Source organism: Eulemur rufifrons, chromosome 18 (assembly GCF_041146395.1).
Source record: "Eulemur rufifrons isolate Redbay chromosome 18, OSU_ERuf_1, whole genome shotgun sequence".
Lineage (NCBI taxonomy): Eukaryota > Metazoa > Chordata > Mammalia > Primates > Lemuridae > Eulemur > Eulemur rufifrons.
In genome coordinates this window covers 37,714,642-37,737,795 of record NC_091000.1, presented here as the reverse complement: position 1 = coordinate 37,737,795, position 23,154 = coordinate 37,714,642, and the positions used below count along the sequence as shown (strand labels likewise).

At 34.6% G+C, this 23,154-nt stretch overlaps 1 protein-coding gene across 6 annotated transcripts in view; it reads right to left on the bottom strand.

Annotated features, from left to right (window-relative positions):
• Nucleotides 1-23,154, bottom strand: part of ARFIP1 (ARF interacting protein 1) — an 83,947-nt gene that overhangs the window by 15,669 nt on the left and 45,124 nt on the right. For 4 of the 6 annotated variants that reach the window (XM_069492888.1, XM_069492886.1, XM_069492884.1 and 1 more), the window contains 5 exons: nucleotides 18,911-19,006; nucleotides 17,213-17,325; nucleotides 12,668-12,889; nucleotides 11,023-11,180; nucleotides 4,799-4,973 (listed from right to left, as the gene is read on the bottom strand). In XM_069492888.1, the coding sequence (XP_069348989.1) occupies nucleotides 4,799-4,973; nucleotides 11,023-11,180; nucleotides 12,668-12,889; nucleotides 17,213-17,325; nucleotides 18,911-19,006 (764 nt within the window). The remainder of the gene's footprint in view (nucleotides 1-4,798; nucleotides 4,974-11,022; nucleotides 11,181-12,667; nucleotides 12,890-17,212; nucleotides 17,326-18,910; nucleotides 19,007-23,154) is intronic. The other 2 variants (XM_069492890.1, XM_069492889.1) reach the window with 1 other exon arrangement.

Sequence of the window (23,154 nt, the reverse complement as noted above, 5' to 3'; positions counted from 1 at the left end):
AAAATTAGTCTTAACCTATTTTTTCACATTCTATATAGTTCTAAGCCATATAAAAAGTTATTCTAAAGAAAAAACCCTGAGTTGTTTGTATTGATCTGTACATTTTCCCCTAATGTTCTGCTTCCCCTTTCCACACAAATAGTAAACACTGAAGACAAGAGAAGCATTTCTGAGAGAATATGCTTTACCTTCACTAAAGCAAAGAGCCAGGTAATTAGGATTCAGTCTTCATCCCCTCCTAGCTGACTCTCATTCACTTCCATCTCCTTCCAATCCCCTGCAGCGTACCTCTCATTGTGGGAAGAATGCAAACACCCATTTGCTGAATCCATCTACACACTGAGCAACATTGCGAAGCATCCTGAGGGCTGTAAAAGAAGGCGTGGTAGCTACTCTCACAAAGTCTACAAAGCAGGAGAAATGTCTATTTTCTTTCTCTTTACTAAAGTAGCCTATGTTTTGTTTTGAACCTTGAAAAGAACAATAACAGTTAAACTGCCTTAAGTCACAAAATAGATCAAGTTACATTATTTAAAGGTCTCAAAAGGGAGAAATACTGAAAGGAGAAACATTAGAAAAGTCTAGTTAACTATGTCTTATGCAACTCAATGTGGTTTGGTTAACAAAGGAGAGACAGAGTCAAATAAGGATTGTTTAGGTTAAAGGCAAATATACTGACTGTATCATGAAGTGGAGGGAGAAAATACAGACTATAGTTGAAGAGCATAAGTTTTTCATTAAGGGTAAATGACAAATACAGATAAATGCATTTATCATTCACATATGCACCAATATGTGTATTTTATACACCTTCCCTCTTAGTTTTACCAGAGGAAAAGAAGGCTAGATTAAGTACATATAAACACTTCAATTTCTAAAATGTAGCTAAGAACCTAATTCCTTATCTGCCTTAAAAAAAAAAAAAGTTCTAAGAAGGAACAAAAACACTAAACACTAAAACTTTTTTTTTTTTTTTTTTTGAGACAGAGTCTCGCTTTGTTGCCCAGGCTAGAGTGAGTGCCGTGGCGTCAGCCTAGCTCACAGCAACCTCAAACTCCTGAGCTCAAGGGATCCTCCTGTCTCAGCCTCCCGAGTAGCTGGGACTACAGGCATGCACCACCATGCCTGGCTAATTTTTCTATATATATTTTTAGCTGTCCATATAATTTCTTTCTATTTTTAGTAGAGATGGGGTCTCGCTCTTGCTCAGGCTGGTCTCGAACTCCTGAGCTCAAACGATCCGCCCACCTCGGCCTCCCAGAGTGCTAGGATTACAGGCATGAGCCACCACGCCCGGCCCCCAACACTAAAACTTATTACTATAGTCACAGGACTGGCTTTTACTCCTACACTCAAGGACTATTTGCTTTTACTTTATGTACCATTCTAGTTGCTTGGTTATCTGGCCTCTCATTTTAGAAATGAAGCATTACTATGGAAAGACATTCCAAAAGTCATGATATGAGAACCAATACAACGCTGGGGGGGAGTGGGGAGACAGAAAAAAGCTGCAAAAACAGGTCTATATACTGTGGCAGTCTTTAGGACATTATCATATTACAAAACAGCATATTCACTGATGGTTTAGTTCTTCCTATTAAGAAACAGAAGAGTAGCAGTGTGCTGGTAAGCCTCTATCTAGTCCCAGCTACTTGGAGGGTAAGGTGGGAGGATTGCGTGAGCCCGGCAGTTTGAATATAGCCTGGGCAACATAGTGAGACTCTGTCAGAAAGGAAAGGAAAAAGGAAAAGGAAAGGAAAATAGGAAGAGCATACCATATTTTATCAGAATTCAAGTACTACGTAGATTACCTAACAAAAGAGATGTTAAGGTACAAATTTAGTTGCAGTTTAACAAAAGAAAACAAACACCACCACTCCCCCCCAAGATTTGAGGCATTTCAAATTGCCAAGAAAGCAAACAGCAATGACAGACAGTTCCTAGGCTAAAGGCTTGTTTTTCCTCCTTTTTCTTAAAGCTATTAAAAATAAAAGGAAAGTATAAAAGTTGCTCAACAAAAAAACCCCCAAAAGTTCTCTCATGGATCTACATTTTCATCTAACTGTGATTACTTAAAACAACAGACCAAACTCTTTATAGTTTTTAAAAAATTTTATTTATTTATTTTTTAGAATCTTCCCACCTCTTTATAGTTTTGAAGTTAAATAAAAAAGATAAGAAGACCAAAGCTTCTTTATAGATTATATTTTAGACATAGCTGACTACTGAGTTCAAATTGAAACTTAGGTTGATGACAACAGTGGAAAGCCAAAAACAAAGATTATCTCTAGGCCATCTGCTATGATCTGAATGTTTGTGTCCCTCCCTAAATTCTTACGTTAAAATCTTCACTCCCAAAGCGATTGGCTTTTGGGAGGTGATTAGGCCATGGGGGTAGAGTCCTCATGGATGGGAAGACTGTCCTTATACAAGAGGCCAGAGAGGGGCCTCTCCTCTTTTCACCATGTGAGGACACAGCAAGAAGGAGCCATCTATGAGTCAGAGAGCAGGCCCCCACCAAATCTGCCAGTCCCTTGATCTTGGACTCTCCAGCCTCCAGAACTATAAGAAATAATTCTCTCTTGTTTATATGCTACCTAGTTTACGGTATTTTGTTATAGAAGCCTGAATGGACTAAGATATCATCTAAAAACATAAAATCCTTGAGAATAGAAGCAATTTTCTATTTTTATTTTATAGTAAAAAAGAGAAGATGTGATAATGACTATTATTCTCAAAGTAATGACTTCCAAACTTTTATCTCTGATGCCTTGACCCTGTTCATCCAAACTCCAAACACACAGAAACTTCCTACCAATTGTTTTCACTTGAATATTTTGTCATCATCTCAAACTAAACACTGGGTCAAACAGAAAAAAATTCCCATCCCTCACCCTTACCCTCTTCAAGCCAAACCAGCTTCCTATTTTGATTTTCCAATCCCATGCAGCCTTAAAACCACCATATTCTTTCTTTTCTACTATTATTGCAATGACTCTAGTTCAGGCTCTTAGTCATTTCATTTGGCTGTAAAAGATTCCTTACTGGTTTCTGTGCTGCTACTTACTTTCTCCCTTTAAACTATGGTGACTGAGGAGTCTTTCTAAATCATGTTTTTTTCCTGTCACTCCCAACTTTATAAATTCTTCAGTGCCTACATGATAAAGTTGGAAGTAAGACCCATCTGAATGACACGAAAACTTTATAGAGATGACCCGGCTGGCTATGAAGGTGGCTCCTTTCTTCCCTGCTTAGTGTACATCCCTTGCAAGGCCACAATTCAAAGTCTTTATGTGGTTAAGGCTCAGTACAATCTGGCTTCCAATTACCTTTGATTTTTCTCTTCCTTTAAAGCACGTGAATCTCAAGTTTCACTGTTAGTCTATTTCTCTATCAAACATGTATATTCCTTCAGCATACCTCTTTTAGCACTACACTGTATAGTGATGATACGGTAGAATGTCAAAATATTTTTATATTTAAAATATACAATGTCTACATCTAAATGTTGGTATATTTGTATCCAAAATCTCAAACAGTGTAACTAATATATATATATATATATATATATATATATATGTGACTAAAACGAATGCAATCTTATGTGCTCAGCTAATGAAGGCCAAAAGACTGGGCCGTGCTCTTGTTTGAATGATGCTGGGCAATCTGACTAACAACTCTGCTGAGTTTCCTTTACTGCCCTGTTTTCTGGTGAGTAATTTTCACCCACAATTAAGCTAAAAAAGTAAGTGATAGTGCTGGACTTGGTAGATCCCAAAGAAGTGTATTATTCTGCAGGTTTTATGGTAGCCATAAGAGTTTCTAAGGAAATGTTAAAGAAAACAATAAGTTATCAACATAGAGTTAGTAATTTAATAAAAAGCTCTTAGATATTATGGAGATTATATACATTACTGCCTCTTGGGAGAACTGAAAAACATTTTAAAGAGGGGTACGTGAAAAAAAGTATGGTTGAAGACCTGTCATGACCTCAGAGGATATGAAAGGCACCAGAGGGACTACCAATGTGTAATGGTGGGACCCATTTTCACAGGACTGAGCTATGCTGTACCGTGCTCATTACTGGCTCTCCCATTTCCAGAAATGCAATCATCCATACAAAAATGAGTGTGCACATAATGGAAGGTATGACAAACATGGGAACCTGTCCTTTACTTAAACCAAAACTCAGAAGCCTATAGTGTATGAATATGAATGTTATATAAATCCATCTCCAGATAAAGCCTACAGCAGATCCAGTTTAGCCCTCACTCCTCTAGTCCTTTGATATGTTCACATTACATAAAAACAATGTGCAAAATTTATTTCTTGGCTTATTCCTTATAGACTGTGCTAACTGCAGCCCTAAGCTGGATATCTTAGCCATTCCTCATTTATCAGTTACTGGGAAGAAAGCCATAGTTCTCTTCCTGAAAGTTGTACCTACTATGAATAGAAAGGCTTCAAGATATTCAGAGTGGAATCTATTATTATTTAACTTTTTAAAGCATCTGCTACCAACACCAATCTGAAGATCAATGGTTGAACATCAAGTATTTTTTGCCAATTGTTACATGTGAAAGACTGGGATAGTAAAGTTGATGACTTTTATCAAAGAAAGGTAAATCTATGTTGTATACTTTTGAAAACTCAAACACTGATTATAAATGAAATTCCTTCGTGCAATTGTCATAAAAGAGAACTAACAGAAACAAAAAAAAATTCTATTTATCTTTCTTTAGGGTAACTTTATTTTAAAGTCCACAGAAAGATCTCAGAAGGTAAAGAATAAATTTACCTTATTTTCTTCTAGGAATTTCAATTTGATAGAAACGTCATTGCGCATTTTATCATATTTTTCCTTATGTGCTTGGAACAGATGCTGAGACTGCTCAATCTTTGGCAAAGTGTTTGCATCACGTGGCCCAAGATTCAGTTCTTCCAAATCAGTGCGATACGCATCATATTCAATCCTGGAAAGGAGAGAACAAGTGAAGTATACTACAAAAACAGAGTGAAATATGTTCAAGAGATGGATTAGAAATACATAGTATTCAGTCTCATACTATATAATAATATATAAAATTCTCATATCTATTCTCTATGCTTTTGAAATCATTATTTCTTTAAAAACAAGGAACTATTCATATAAGAATGGGGGAAGCTGCTTCTTAATCTCATTAACTATTCCTCTAAAAATACAGCATCAACTGTCAAGTAAAATTTCCAAAATTTAAAAACCAGTTTAAAAAAGTAGATGTCAAGATAAGATCAAACGTATAGACCAGTCCCCCATATGAATTGGTTATTACTGATGAGGCAAAGCAGGTGAGGACAGCAGACTTCAGAATGGCATACTCAAATAAGTAACAGGGTCAACAGAGGGTCAGTGGTTCTCAAAGTAAGTCTAGGTCAGCAATGCACAATAAAAATATAATGTAGGTAACACACGTAATTTAAAATTTTCTAGTAGCTACTTTAAAACAATAAAAATTAATTTCACCTGTTTTTTAACAATATATTTTGTTTTACCCAATATATTTAAAATATTATTGCAACATGTCATCAATGTAAAAAAATAGTTAATGAGCTACTTTACATTTGGAGGTAGGCACCGAGTGTTTGAAATCCACTATGTATTTTACATTTCCATCTAAATTCAGACTAGCCACGTTTCAAGTGTGCAACAGACACATTGGCTATTTACGTGACAACATAACTCTAAATGAATTTCTGTAACATCAGTATTTAGAATGTGACAATGGCATCTATTATAGAGCACTTGCCACTTTGTATTTCATGAGATGCCTCACCCTAATATTCTCCCACCACTAACTGAACTAGTTTCCTCACCATCATGACCCCCATAGCCCCTCATAATTCCTCTATCACAGCACCTGTGTAAGTACAGCACTACTTTGCTTATTAAACAGTGACTTATCCAGCACCCTCAACTATTCAGTACTCAGCCCAGAAGCAAACTGACCTCCAATTTAGTCAAAATCAGAATCACAAAGCTTATGCCCTAAAATTAAAGCTCTTTATATATACATATATAGCATGATTCCCATCTCCTATTCTGGGAATTAAGAATGCTTTAAATCACATAAGCTATACTGTATATATGACTAGAGAAAGAATAAATAAGTTCCTCACACTGAGACTAATTTATTCTTAACTAGTATTGAATGTAAGAAACTTGATCTTTCAGGGCCAAAAGAGGATCATGCATTCATTCACTGATACAATGGTTCATTCAAAAATTATCAAGTGAGCACGTTCTATGTTCCAGGTACTATGCTAGAAAGTAGAGCTATAAAGATGAACAAATAACTTTATCCTCAGGAAGCTTGTAGTCTAGAGGAAGAGAACCTTGTAAACAATTACAACAAAATGAGATAATGGAAACTACCATGAAGGAGGGTAAGATATAATGGAAATCAAGTGGAAGAATTATCGAACTAGGATCTGAAAAGATATCTCAGACAAGAATTAAAATACTACAATTAAATTTTAAGGATGGTAAAGCTTATTGGGTGGATTGGGACAGGGAAATTAGTAGAATATGCCAGGAAGATAGTAACGTGGACAAAGGCATAAATTTGTAAAATACCATGACACATTTGGGAATTAATTCAGTTATGTTAGAATCTGAAGTTGGAACATAATAATGGAAGGAAAGTCAGACAGGTAGGCAGGATTGAGATTAAGCAGCCCTACAGGCCATGCTAAACGGTTTAGATTTAATCCAGTAGGATAGGTGATGGGAAGCCATTGTTGAACACTGATCTGACGTGAAAGTGACATGATTCTAATTGTTCAGGACAGAAAGATGACTCTAGTGGTAGTATAAGGATTGGAGGATAGACTGGAATAAAAGATTAAGAAATTAGAAGCAAGGAAACCAATTAGAAGACCAAGGACATATGAGAAATGATTCACTAAATCAAGACAAAGGTAGTGGACCTAAGGAGACAGAAAAGATTTAGGAGGTAAGACTGACTTGGTAATAATAACAAGTTAGTTAGATCCATGGGTTTAGTAGCTGAACTGAATGACCTTCACTGGCTCTAACATCTTGAGCTAATTCTTTGATCTCTTTGTGCAACAGTTTTTCATCTATAAATCAGAATAACAACTTCCACAAAAACTTCATATATATATTAATAAAGCACAAATGACACCTAGTAACTAATACCTTGAGGATGCTTATTATTATGGCCCAATTATTAATAGAAGAGGGGTAGCTAAAGGCAAACTTACTAAAAATAATAAGAAATAGGCCAGGAGCAGTGGCTCATGCCTGTAATCTCAGCACTTTGGGAGGCCAAGGCAGGAGGATCACTCGAGGCCAGGGGTTCAAGACCAGCCTAGGCAATATAGTGAGATCTCGTCTCTACAGAAAATTTTTTTAAAAAAATTAGCCAGGCATGGTTGTGTGCATCTGTAACCCTAGCTACTTTGGAGGCTGAGGCAGGAGGATCACTTGAGCTCAGGAGTTTGAAGTTGCAGTGAGTGATGGCTGTGTCACTGCACTCCAGCCTGGGCTTACAGAGCCAGAATCTGTCTCTTAAAAAGAAAACCCAAAACAAAACTAAAAAAAAAAAAAAGAAAGAAAGAAAGAGAGAGAGAGAGAGAGAAAAAAAAAGTAGAACTGAAATAATAATATGTGGTGATTTAATATAAGGACCAATATCCTTTAGTAGCCTTGGAGCACATTTCTAGATAACAGTGATTAATTTAAAGACAATCAAAGTTATAATAATACTGACCTTGTATTCCTTAATTTTTATATTCAGAATTTGTAGATGGTATTAAAGTAAAATTTTTCATAAGAGCTTTCTAACTGTTCATTACCACCAAGATAAGAAGCTCACTAAGTTTTTCAAAATGCAACTCTTCACTTCAAGGTTGCCAGTCTGAACTGAGTCCATATCAACAAAGTTAGTGATGGTTACTTTATGGCTTATGTAAAACTTCTAGAGAACAGGTGTCCACATCTGAAAAGTCTTGACCACAATTGACTCCCTTGTTGGTGCTGCTGTGGAGAAGTGTTGAATGGGCTGTTATAAGATTTTCTATACATGAAAGCACCAGAGGGCTAGGAAATACTTGTACACAATGCATAATAGGGAGCATTAAAAGGCCACCCAGGCATTTGCCCAAATTATCACTTTTTGTGCTGATCAAATAGATGACCCTTGCCTTAAAAGGCAGTAAATTCTGGTTTTGACAGAGAACAAAATTCAGCTACTGAGAAACTTTTAATCTTGGATTCTTTTTGACTATTATCCCTCAGTAGGCAATGTTTCAGTGTTATAACTAGCTGGTTCTTCAGCTACTTCATAAACAACAGAAAACTCAAACCCCAAGCTAAACTTAATGAATAAAATTATATACTATAATTTGAATTAAAAAGGATAAATTATGGGGTGAGGTGATTATTGTTGTTGCTTTTTAAAGCACACACAGAGATTGTCCAAGGGATCCTTTAAGTAACCTGCTACCAAGTACATATAACTTCATTTACAATTTTGTTCAAAAGTTCCAAATAAACCTATATACATATTATATAAATTGAGATCTTATACCACATTATACTTCCCAATCTAATGAGTTGTATATTCAATCTAATGAATTAGATTTTTCATTATAAGATGTGAAAATTATTTTATACAATTAGACATGAAAATTTTAGATTAATCCAGTTTAAGCTTAAGTCTTACTGATCAAGTGTAAAAGATAGGGAACCAATGGGTTCTCATTTTGGCTTTGAAACTAACTACAAATGAACAAACCATTTAACCTCGAGGGTCTACTTTTTCTCCTCTGCAAATTAAATATAAAGTGTTTTGTGTATGAACAGTGACTAATCTGATAAATCTGGCTTTTGTTAATATGGGTTAATATTTTTAAAAGCATGCTAGAAATAAGGCTGAAGAGAAAAATACTAGATGTTAGTTAATTAAAACATATCTTACGACAGGCGGACAATTACAAAGGGGAGAAACAAACTAGATTCACATAGTTCTTAACTGGGAGGTGGTAGGGGTACTTCTGGACAAAACAAAAGAATTTTCATCTTTAAAACTTGGCTGGGCATGGTGGCTCACACCTGTAATTCTAGCACTCTGGGAGGCCAAAGTGGGAGGATTGCTTGAGGTTAGGAGTTCGAGATCAGCCTGAGCAAGAGCGAGATCCCATCTCCACTAAAAACAGAAAAAATTAGCCAGATGACTAAAAATGTTAATAGAAAAAAACAGCTGGGTGTGGTGGCACATGCCTGTAGTCCCAGCTACTGGGGAGGCTGAGGCAGGAGGATCTCTTGAGCCCAGGAGTTTGAGGTTGCTGTGAACTATGCTAACGCCATGGCACTCTAGCCTGGGCAACAGAGAGAGACTATGTCTCAAAACAAACAAACAAACAAACAAAAACCCGTAAGTATTAAAATAATCAGAAAAACTAGAAAATAAGGATGCTTAAAATGATTAAGGAGATAAAAGGAAGACAATCCATTCGGACATTATGAATCAGGAATAGACAAATTTAAAAAAGAACCAAATTGAACTTACATAAATGAAAATTTTCATTCATATATATAATCAATCCTTTGAAAAATACAATGTCCATGAAAATATTTAAATAGAGACTGGAGTACCAATTACTGGGAATGTTATTAGGATTCTCATGGAAGGATAACTTACTGAGAGACACCTAGCCCTTACTCCACCACAAACCAAGCTTTTTGTTTTGATCTTCATTTCCAAGTCAATAAGAATCTCCTATATGTTAATAATAGACAGAAAATTACAAACACAGCATGGGACAGAAGCATTTCTTTTTGTGAAAAAATCAGAAATTAACTTTTCCAAGTGATCTGGGCTTTTATGTACTTAAGGTATAAGGAAATATAAATTTAATAAGCACTTAATTGTAAAAAGAACAGATGAATTTGGGTTTTCACAGGTATTTCTCATATCACTAAACTAGGGCAGGAGGCCAAAAAATAAAGGTATGCTTCTAAAAGGTAAAGTTTATCTTCAACTATGCTATAAAAAGTATAACAGAAAATAAGAATTTTGAGTGTTCAGAGGGAAAACAAAAAAAAAATCAAAGGGGACCAGAATGATATTTAAATAAAAGTGGCAGGGCATATGGGGGAAAAATTGGGCCTGGAATCAAAAGCTGAAAAAGGCTATCATGGATCTGCTACTCTTTAGATATATATGAGTATTTATTAATATGTATTTTATTCACCTAACAGGATGATTATGAGATAAAGAAAATTTATATATACATACATATATATGAAACAGAATGTATGAAAACACTGTATTATAAACAGGTATCAAAATGTGAGGCAAATATTTATGTAAAAGGCAAAATTTGAAAGGGTTTAAAGGCTTGCTATATTCTGGATAAATGGAAGATCATTGGTATTCACACCAAACAAAATCATGGAGGCAAAATGAGCTTGGATATTCGAGAGAAATTGAAGGAGTAAGTATGGCTGCTGTGGAAGCAGTGATAATACGGATGAAAGGAAATTTAGGCCAGATTACAGAGGACCATCTAGTATCTATGTGGTGGGACACAGGGCCCCATCCTCTTCTAAGGAAGCTGGAGCTGGGATCCTCCACCTCCCTATTCCCTAGAAGGCAGGGTTTGGGCACATGACCAAGGCTCAAATGGACACTCTCAAGGCAACGAAGCAAGTATTCAGGAGCCTTTGGAAATTATTTATGGTAGCTATGAGCTATGGCAGCATCAAGTACTGGAGCCACTCGACATCAGGGCCCTAATTAGATTCTTCTGAGGCATTACTCGGCTTTGGTTCTTGCTTGTTTCCAGAATTTTGTTCTCCTCCTTTTCTGTTAGGTCTGTTGGCTATCCTATAACCATCCAGTACATTTTTTTCCTGCCCATATTGGCCAGAGTTGGTTTCTGTTGTTTGCAACCAAAAATCTTAACTGAATTATGTGTCATCTGTAAAACAAAACATAGCCAGAATTTATACCTTACCTGGCACTTTCATACTGTTTCACTGTCATTAATGTATCTTCAATTGTTTTATTCACCAAAGTGTTCACACTAGCAATGAAAAAGTTAATGGCCCCAAGAAGAGTCTCTCCATTTTTAGCCAGCAGCTTTTGGGTATCTGCATTATAGCCAAATTCTTCCTAAAACAAAGAAGTCACCTTAACTTATCTAGTAATAAATTAGTGAATGTAATTAAAAAAAACTCAGACATATCACTAATGGGAAAATATTTGATTTAGAAATCTAGCTATAGCAGTTTTCCCTTTTCTTTAAATCTTAAACTCTAAATGACGTCTAGGTATATAATTACTGAACAAGTCTACCTTTAAAACTGTCATCAGCTCAGATGCAGAGCTAAAATCTAAACAATTTTTTAAACTACTCTGTATGAGAAAGAATATTATCACTTCTACATTTTGTTTCTATTATAGTATAAGCACAGCTGTTAGGAAGAAAAATATAGCAGATTATTAATCAGAGAAACTATAACTTTCACAACCAAATTAGGTAACAATTGGCTAAAACTTTCAGACATAAAATAGAGTGCAATTTTTTGTGTTTTGACTGAATCTCCTCAAAGTATAAATATTAATGATACACATTTCTTTGTAAACTTAGTGACCAGTTGACTCCCAAGTTTGGGTCTATCTAGACACAGCTGAGAAAGGATCACTCAACACCAGACTTAGTTCATTCTCTCTGAATAAACTGCATCTTGGCTCAGCAAACCTTACACACGACTCCTTCAGATATGGCAAGAACTAACTCTAAATGCTCAGCAGTGAAAGCTTTCCAGTCCAAGTTTTACTAATTAACAGATTAATCAGGAACACGTCTGATAAATTCATCACATAATAAGATGTATCATTTGAGAATTCTCCAGTTTGTTATAAAACATCTTTCACTTTCAGTTGAAACAAATAATGTACTATTAACCAGAATCTTAGAAGATGCAAATTCAATGCTAGTGCAATTGCTATAATTAAATTATTAGGTGATAAAGTACTCAACAATTCAAAAAATAGCAGGAAAGTGAAATTCTTTATTATGCTAAAAGTATTTTCATTTAAGAGAGGTCTATGTAACTCTTTACTCTGGACTCAGTCTTCAGAATTTTATAGACCTTGATTTGCAAATATTGGCAGATAGAGGATTACATAAGAAGAACAAGAAGAGTATTAATCAATGCACATAAAAACTAAAAGGAAAGGCAGGACAGCAGAAGATTTTTGGCACTAAGTTTCTACAAGCTAAGCTACACACTGAAGTCTACATAAACATTACTGGAAATAGAACAGTACAAGAAAAAAACATTTTTACAACTTTTAGAAAAAATTAACAGAACATTATTACAACTGTACTTATTACCTTTGATATTCATTAAGAGGTAAAAGGCAAAATTAAAAAAGCAACAAACAAGAGGAAGAAAAATATGAAAGTTAGATTTATATAAATACAATAATTTATAAAAAGCAAAGTTCTTAAAGATTATATGAAATACCTTAAGAGAACATTTTGGAATTCTACTTTCATTAAGAGTTCAGCAAATCATAAACATAACAAATTACCTCAGAATACTTCTATTACCATTTTCTCCCATCCCCGATAGTGTTCAAAATAATCTTACATGGAGTTCTAATGACTTCAAACTCAGGTCAGCAAATGCATCTCCAAGTTGCCTTTGGGTATGCACCATTTGGAAAAGCTGGGTCGACAATGTCTGGGCCAGTTTTAGAATATTTTCGTATTTTTTCTTGTTATCTCTTAATATATCAATCTGAGCTTCAAGTTCAAGGTCCACAGTTCTTGAGCCACGGCCTAGCTTCTCAGAGATAATTTGTCGAGTACACTAAAAGTAGAAAGATACACTTTGTTTAGGAAGGAAAAAAAGAACAAAAGAAAAAAATAATACATCAATTCAAAATATAAATGCTAGAGCATATGGCTACACCATTTTTTGGCTTAAGCTAGTCTAACAAATTGAAAGCTGTCAGCCCCCTTAGAAGTTCATCAAGACTCAGTAAATTCACCAGACGTGTCTATCAGAGGAACTTCCTAATCAGAGGAAGTTTTAAGACTTATCTAGTTAACTTATATACTACCAGAAAAACACTTTCACATAATCATATTTCAAGTTTAGGGCATATGGGCAGATTATTTATAACAACAGAAATATTTGGCAGCATTTAAGAATAATAATAGACTTAATATAGGAATAATAAGAGTACCAAAATTTTACTTTCTAATTGGTTTGAAATGGTCTTTTGCTTCTATCTTCCCCCTTAAATAGCTTAATGTACATATGTGTGTGAAGGAGGAATTAAGAGAAGAAAGGAAGGAGAGAGAGGGAAAAAAGGGAAGGAAGGGGGTGGAGAGGAAGAGAGAGAGAGAGAGATAAGAGATTCCCAAGTTCTCCATTTACTTTTGTCCAGATAGCATGGTATGGTACTACATTTTGTTATTGTATATCTGTCCTAGAAATAATGATACAGAAACCTATAATTTTTAAAAAGTACCTAATTTCAAAGCACATGGAAATAAGTTTTCTAGTAATAATTTTTGTTGAAAATCAAATCATTTTAAGAATAACTGGGGCATTCATATGTTCCACATCATTAAAAAGTTATCAAAAATATTCTTAAGTAATAAATAAGTACTGCAATTTTTAAAATTTGTAAATTTGCTCTTTATCACATCTTTCAAAGTTTTGGTTACAGAATTAATGTTTGTTGTAAAAATGAAAATAACTCATGAAATAAAAGGTAAATTTCCTCTTCCTTTAATCACACTAAATGATAGAAAACTACTATTAGCAGTTTGATGGACATTTTAGATGCTCCTTTAAATATATATTATCACATATGTAATATTTTTCAAATAAACATGAAATTATGCTATACTTAATATCCTGAACATTTCTTTTCTATGAACAAAATAACTTGAGACTTCTCCTTGTCAATAAACATAAATTTGTCACTCATATGTTTTTTTATTTTTTTTATTTCAAAATATTAAAAGGGTACAAATACTTTTCTTACAAGCATACCTTTTATAATGCTTAAGTCAGGGTTTTTAGTGTGTATTTTTCTATTTAAAATTGAAACAAATTTCTCAGCACGTTTTCTATTCTCATCAACTAAGACTCGATCTTTATAAATAAACATTTTTTTTATAAAGGAGTTTTTTTTTAAAAAGTAGAGAAATTCTTAACTATATAGAAAATGATAGGAGAGATGATAGACCAAAACCACAGGAGGAGGATAAAACTATTACTAGAAAAAACATATAAACATTCCTAAGAGATGAAAATCACATCAAGAGAAAAGTTTAACTGAAGACATTGTGATTTTTTAAAAAACTTATTTATTTTTTATTTTTTTATTTTTTTTACAGACGGCCTCTTTCTGTCACCCATGCTGAAGTGTAGTAGCTTGATCATGGCTTGCCTCAAACTCCTGGGCTCAAGCAATCCTCCTGCCTCAGCCTCCTGAGTAGCTGGGACTAAAGTGAGACCATGCCTGGCTAATTTTTAAATTTTTTTGCAGAGACTGGGGTGGGTGTGGGATGGGGGTTGTAGGGGTATCTCTCACCATGTTGCCCAGGCTGGTCTTTTTTTTTTTTTTTTTTTCCCCCTGAGATAGTTTCACTCTGTCACCCCGGCTAGAGTACAGTGGCATCAGCCTAGCTCACAGCAACCTCAAACTCCTGGGCTCAAGTGATCCTCCTGCCTCTGCCTCAGCCTCCCAAGTAGCTGGGACTACAGGCATGTGCCACCATGCCCAGCTAATTTTTTTCCACTTTTAGTTGCCCAGCTAATTCTTTTTCTCTTTTTTTAGCAGAGACAGGGTCTTGCTCTTCTCAGGCTGGTCTCAAACTCCTGACCTCAAGCAATCCTGCCGCCTTAGCCTCCCAAAGTGCTAGGATTACAGGCGTGAGCCACCGCGCCTGGCCCCAGGCTGGTCTTGAACTCACAGCCACAAGCAATCCTCCAGCCTTGGTCTCCCAAAGTGCTGAGATTATAGGCTTGAGCCATCACGCCTATTCATTGTGACTTTAATGAGAAAAACATCAGCAAGAAATAATGTCTGAAATGGTAACAAGATAAAGGAGATGGGTCACTCATTCCCATACTTCCACACCAAGATTCAGCATGTGGTACCTTCCATAGCAATCTAGATATAACAATCCACCGAAAGTCAAGAAGCCAGAGTTCTTTGGAGGAGTTAGGTTAAAAATGTATGGATGGGAGGCCGGGCGCGGTGGCTCACGCCTGTAATCCTAGCATTCTGGGAGGCCGAGGCGGGTGGATCGCTCAAGGTCAGGAGTTCGAGACCAGCCTGAGCAAGAGCGAGACCCCGTCTCTACTAAAAATAGAAAAAAATTATATGGACAACTAAAAATATATATATAGAAAAATTAGCCGGGCATAGTGGCGCATGCCTGTAGTCCCAGCTACTCGGGAGGCTGAGGCAGGAGGATCGCTTGAGCCCAGGAGTTTGAGGTTGCTGTGAGCTAGGCTGACGCCACGGCACTCACTCGAGCCTGGGCAACAAAGTGAGACTCTGTCTCAAAAAAAAAAAAAAAAAAAAAAAAAAAAAAAAATGTATGGATGTAGAATATTAATAGAGGTAAATTTCATGAATAGAGGAACAGCTAAGTAAATAAATTTAATAAATAATAAATAGAAGACGTTCAGTCTGGTATGAAAGATAAACAAGTAAAATCAAGGGGAATTCCAAGCAGTAGGCAAATACAGTCCCATGAACAAAGTTATAGAAGTTTGAGAAAGCACAGATTGTTCAGGCAGTCTCTGGGTAATCTATGTATGGAGATCCATACATAGAAGAGAGGAGTAGAAAATAATGTTGGAAAGGTAGATAGGAGTCAGATTTGTGCCATTCCAAAGACACCGGGAAATCAACTGAAGGATTTTAAGCAAGAGTAAACAACATTAGATAGAGTAGAATATATAATCTAAGAGAATTTGTTAAGAAGCCGTTACAGTAATGTGAGAGAGTAATAAAGACATCAACTATGGCTGTGAAGGATGAGATGGAGAAAAAGGGAAAAAGTAAAAGAATATTAAAGAAGCAGAAGCCATAGGATTTAATGACTGACTGGGTATGTGGGATCAGCAAGAAGATGGAGTGGAAATTTGTGAATATTCGGGTGAACTGTTGTTATAATAAGAAAATTCAAGGGCAAAACAATACATGGATGAGAGAATCCATATCTGTGAGAACAGAGAGGACAATTATTAGACAGAATGTCCTAATGAGAAGAGTTTAAGCAAGTACAACTTTTTGAAGATTACCATCAGCATATCTCAGATTCTGCATTGTCATGAACTAAATAATTTTTGGAAAGATTCATGTAGCATGCTTCAGGGCACTTTCACCATCTTAAGAAAACCTGTAATTTTGTAGAGGACTTCAGATCATATTTTAAATGGATTAACTGAAAGAATAAATTCATTTTGTATTACTCTTGAGAAGACAGATTAAGAGAGACCTGTTCTGTATAAAACTACAGATAATTCCTGATTTATCAACCACCAGATCCATAACCAGTTCAGGAATGTAGAGAGAGTTGTTGCTGATACTCTAACCTGAGTTGCTAGGGCTTTCATCCACTTAATTATTCAAAGAACTCTACTATCTTGTCCCTGTTAAGATTCAAAGGTACTAAGTGGACTTGGCACTTGAGTTATTTGTAATACATCGAATACGGTATGAATTAAATAATTTGCTTATTTGTTATGGAAGGCCTAAGAAAAACAATCACCAATTACTACTCTGAAGCAATGCAAATAACAATGTTAACAGACTTCAGGAATCTAACTCTTGTGCAATCAATCTAGTGCTGCCTATACAGTTAATGCTTAGCAATTACAGTAAAATCAGAGAATTTCAATGTGTTCGAAGGCACTACATTTCTTCAATTATGTACATTATCTGTCAGTTAAAAAGCATTTTAGTAGTTTTTTTATTTTTTTGTATTGACTTTTTAAATTACCTAAAAAAGTCAGTAATATCCTAATTATATTTCCACCATGTTTAGATGGCATCATTCTCTCCTCTATATTCATATAATTGCAACATAATAATTTGAATAACATACAAATGAAAATTCTTAGAGTCATTTAGGGTGGAAACATTAAAAAATTACAAACCTTATAGGTGTTTAGACTCCACTTTCTAACAAGTTCTAACTTTTCCATTGCAGGATTTTTAATTTCATCTGCTAGAATAACTGGTCCACTTTTTGTCTGTGTTCTCTGGCCACCTGCATGATCATAACAAAAGATAAAAACACAATCCAGATAAAGATGAGCAGAGAAAGAAAACAAAACATTGATGTTGTTCAAATTAAACTACTTATGCATCTAAAAAACAAAAGGTTCCCACAAAGTGAAGAACTAGAACTTCCTAAAATCATTGAAAATAATTTCCTAATCATTAAAAAAATTTCTGCTATTAAACACAAATGCCATGTGGTTTGTCTGTCTTCTTAAAAAAAAATCTGCTGCAATCAGCCTTCTTCCCTACATAAGCTGCTGTTTACTTAGAGAAAAATAAAATTTCCACAACGAATCTTATTACCTATTGACTCTAACAGGAACTATTTTTGTCAGTAAAAAATTTAAAAGGCCATGTATTTCTCCATGGTGATCCTTTTCACTGTAATACACAGACCAGAACAACAATAGGATGTTGCTATAATTTTGGAGGATTTGAAAGTATAATTCAAATTTTATTAAATAGTTCAATTCAAGTAGCCATTAAAATTTCTTACCACTAGTATGAAAGACTGGGTTGAAACAAAACCTACATTGTACCTCTTTTTCTGAAGAGACCAAAAAGAAGTGAAAAAAAAACTTCCACAAAACAGCCATAATGAATAAAGGCAGTGTAAAGCCCTGACAATGTACTGTGCCAACAATTAAGAATTTATGACATGAAAGCAACTCTACAACAATATAGTTCCTAATAGTAAAATATTTTTCATAGCAGAAAAATGTTTCATAAACTTTTATGATACTAATGATTTGACATGGAAATTTTGTAATAATTTAAAAAGAACAATGAAATAAGGAAAAAAGAAAATGTTGTAAAAATAGTTTTAAAAAATTAGAGTTGGCAAAAATTTCTTCTCTCATTTATTCCTGCCGCCAGACCAATCTTTAACCATAGCTTTACCACAGTCTAAAATTGAGAACAGTGTTTAAGATGAAACACATTTAAGAATCTACAAAATTCTCACAGAAATAAAATATAAATGTTAACATTTCATATGAAAAGAAAGTGTTCATTTTTCCCTTGTTTTTATAGTCCAGTAATATTAAAGTACATTGATTTCTCAAGTATTTTTCACTGGGTATAACGGGTAAATTACATAGTATTTTGTTGCAATCTGCCAACTATTTGTAAGTTGAGGAGAAAATAAGAAGACACAACCTTTTCCACTTAACCCATTCCCCAAAATAAACAACCCAATTTTTGAAGCTTCCTTTTTTGTTTAACTGAAAACAGAGGGCAGAGCTGCAAAGCTGAGAGTTTAGGATCAAATAAGTAAACCTACGTTTTCTAGAGCAAAGAAAGGATGATTTAAAACTAATCAAATTTCACAATGTTTTTAGTTTTTAAATGGATTAAATTTCAGGTTTGGGATATAGGCTAATTACTTTGAAAAGCCAGAAAGATAGGTTATGGCTAGAAAGATTATTTCCCCCTTATTGTTAATAAGCAGCCACCAAAAAAGCCAGAACAACACACACCTAAGAATATAAAGCAAGTGATTATGAAAGTGAGTGAATTAGTTTAGCTTCAGCAGTAGCAAGAAGAGTTGTATCCAACCGTGCAGTGAATACCTGCAGGAACAATTAAATCACTTCCTTGTTGAGCCAGTCGACTAGCTGCAACCCTGCTAGGAGACATAACAGATGGCAATGGTGGTGCTGGGGAACCTGAAAAGGGTAGACATTTAACTGTGAAAATCCTTCTCCTCTTCTAAATACTGTACATTTTCCTTTAAAATATCCAAGCACTAGGATTAAGAGCTTGAATTAATATAGTTGCTTTCTTGCAGGAAAGGACTAATAAATTGATCTTATCAGGCTGAGTTCTCATACAAACTTTTCATCAAACTATCAAAACATATAACTATACAAGAAATTTGGCAAGATCACATCTAACTAGGACATTACCTGGACTCTGCTATTTCCAAAATCAATTAATAGAATGTGGTTAAAGTCCTATAGTTGAATGATTTAAACCGTAAGTAACTTTCAAAACTTGCTACTCTTATATACTAAGGAAAAACTCTTCAAGTAAAAAATCCAACAGCATGTGTAAGTAAGGGCTATTAAAGCTTGCTTATGTGTCTTACAGAAATGTGAATTATAGCAGTCACAGTAATTGTAGCCAAAAGTTTCAAATTATAAACCAAATATCACAAAATATAGCTTATTGTTATTCATAATGTGGATGCAGGGGACCTAAGACAATTAAGTCACCTGGAAGCTTGTTAGAAACACAGAATCTCAGGCCCTTCCCCAGACTTACTGAACCTGAATCTGCATTTTCACAGGATACCCGGGTAATATGTATGTACTCTGAAGTTTGAGAAGTGCTGATGTAGAGTATTTTCTGACTGCTCATATGAATCACTACTGGAGCTTTTAAAACATACTTGGGATACTCTGAAAGATCTACTGATCGTCAGTGAAACAGGCATCTGTTGTTTTCTAAAAGCTACAAGATGATTCTCAAACCAACTAAGTTTGAGAACCAGAAGAACATAATTTTTGAATGAAACACAACTGAGTTTTAAATTCTAACTCTGAGTGTGAAATTCTGGCTCTATCTATCACATAACATCAGGAACACCCTGGCAAATTATTTAACGTCCCTGAGCCTTAGTTATCCATACAGTAAGAAATATTAAATACCCAACATCTTTGCTAATGTTCAGCATTAAACCAAAGAGAGTGATAATTAAAAAGTTTAAAAGAAATATGAAAGTCCTTCCTCAGCTAGCTGAGAATATTTTAATGTCTACAATGTGTTTTTATTTCAATTACACTCTTCCCTAGTTCTCTGGAAAACATATAATGCATCAAATTCATAATTCAATTTTCTCATAAGAATCAACATCTAGTTTCTTTACTTACAATTAGTAATAATTGGTCATATCCCAGATATAGTAAGTTCTGTTGCAGAAACAATCACCAGTTCTAAGAGTACAAAAATCTTAATTTGGACTGGATCTCACATTAAAATTCAAACATGCAATAATACTTGTCTCTAATCTGTTGAATTATAAAATTTAAAACTAGAAGGGATTACGGAAATCAACTAGTCTAAACTCTCACATTAAAATGTGAGAGAAATGAGACCCAGAGAGGTTAAAACAGTTTCTTATTAGAGACTCAGATGTTCTGAACACCATAATATCTCCATTATTAAATTCAATACAGAAAACACTAATCCATAAGTTACTTGCTGAGTTAGAAGGCATTTTAATAGGTTATCTAGTCCAATTATCATTTTAAACAAAGACTGCATCTCTACTATCCAAGGCACAAGGGATTCTATTATAAGTATTAAATAAAAGAAGACTACTATAGTGTCATGTCTTCATGACCCCAGGAACAAAGCTCTGTTGTTCTAGTGATTACAGTTTATTAATCTTGCACAAGAAATAATGCTATAATACAACATGAGATGTTTATAATATATGTAACAAATGATATATAACTTTCCAAACTAAAATGTCAAATAATGTGGTACTGAGGTAATCAGGACTTCATCTTTTTTGCTTTACAAAAGGTAATTATCACTTCTTTATAACTTCAATATTCTAATCTTTTAAACAATAAAAAAATAACTCCTAAAATTCCAGCATCTTGCTAATTGACTAAATTTGGGAAATTAGATCCGTTTCATCTCAACAACAGAAATCTAGGAATCTGAATATATATATGCAGTGATTGAAATCCCCATTAAAACAAAACCCAGGAACCAAGTACACTTCATTCAAAAGCTTTGATTTATTCATGATTTCCACTATTGTTGATTCTACAACATTTTTGTTGTTAGGCAGATTTCAATATTTGTTGTTTTAAGGCTGAATTTAAATTAAGTATCATTTCTTCTAAATTTGCTCTAGGTAGAGCTAGATGGAAAAGCAGAGATAGATGGAAAATAATACTCATACTCTTCTTGTAATAACCACTCTAGTAATAAAAAGCCATTAAGTTATCATTCAATCATTTTTCCAGAAAGCTAACACAGTCCTAATTCCTTTAATATTTTTTCATAAGACCAACTTTCTAGATTTTAATCATTATGTTGTTCTTTTTCATGTTCATTCCAATTGATCTATATATATCTTAAAACAAGGGCATTTAAAACAACTACAACTTTCTAATAGTAAATGTTTAATCTGAGTATGGTAGAATGATTATCTTTTTAATAATACTGATAAACAATGCAGTTTGGGTTAAAAAATGTTTTATAAACTCAGTTCAAAAAGATGTAAATTACTGCCATTATCATGAAACATACATTTTATTTCAATTTGAAGGATTAGGATATATCTATAAGCAAATGAAACTGCCTAGATTTTAATGTTTGTGCATAACATTTTATAATGGCCAGTTGATTTCAATTATCGTATATGACTATTTCACTTCAGAAAAAAAGATTAAATCAAATGTCAGCCAAATAATTTCATGGAAAATACTTAAAATATCTTAATAGTAAAATTAGTTTTTAATTCTATATTGACATTTAATTTTGAAATTGATGACTGGTCCAAAATTGCATCAAATTATGCAAAGTAAGCCTAATATTTTTAAGTACTCATAATTTTAGGCACTTAGTTAATCCTTCCTAATTCAAAGTTATCCCCTATATAAGAATGCCACAATGCTTCAGAATGACTAAGATATTGACATACTTGCTCCCTTTTTATAGCTTCATTTTTCTAAACATAAGAATGAAAAGGGGGAAAAAGGATGTCACTAGATAGCCCATTCATTTCACAGCCCAGAGTAGAGGATATTATTCTAGCTTATCCTAAACACCTATTTCCAGAACTCATATAGTAAACAATATATTTCAAAATCTAAATTGTTATTGAATAAAGTATCAGGGCCAAGAGTATAATAAAAATACAGAATACTACTACACACAAGAGGGCTAAGGATTGCAAAGGCATGAGGATCTTTTTCTTCATTTTGTGAAATTTTAATGCATCATTAAAATTAATATGCTTCGTTGAACATCAACTATAACTATACTTTAACTACAGCACTGTCAAAAAAACAATCTATTTTCCACATTCAGATGTTTACACGGTTTTACTTTCTCTCATGTAAAAATAAAAAAAAGTTATTACAGGCAAGAGCATTAAAAGAGGAGGCATTTTTTCCTTTCTATTAAAAATAGAATATATATATGTATATATATAGGAAGTGTGCAGAAAAGAGTTAATTAATATAGCAGGTACATCTGTGTATCATTAAAAAGGCCTGCTTACGGCCGGGCGCGGTGGCTCACGCCTGTAATCCTAGCACTCTGGGAGGCCGAGGTGGGTGGATCGTTTGAGCTCAGGAGTTCGAGACCAGCCTGAGCAAGAGCGAGACCCCATCTCTACTAAAAATAGAAAGAAATTATATGGACAGCTAAAAATATATATAGAAAAAATTAGCCGGGCATGGTGGCGCATGCCTGTAGTCCCAGCTACTCGGGAGGCTGAGACAGGAGGATCACTTGAGCTCAGGAGTTTGAGGTTGCTGTGAGCTAGGCTGACGCCACGGCACTCACTCTAGCCTGGGCAACAGAGTGAGACTCTGTCTCAAAAAAAAAAAAAGGCCTGCTTAGAAGATTGGCCTTTTGCTGGTATCTGGGAAGTAGAATTTTGGAAAGATTCCCCCCATTCCTAGAATGATTAAGAATGGCTCATTGTGCTTCAACTGTTTATACCAACAATGTGGTTTATGCTGCTTATACCTGCTTTGCTTCTGGAAGTCTTGAATCTGGATACGTGCTAGGCAGAGGATGCCTATGTGGGAGACCCCCAATAAAAATCCTGAGCACTGCGTCTCTA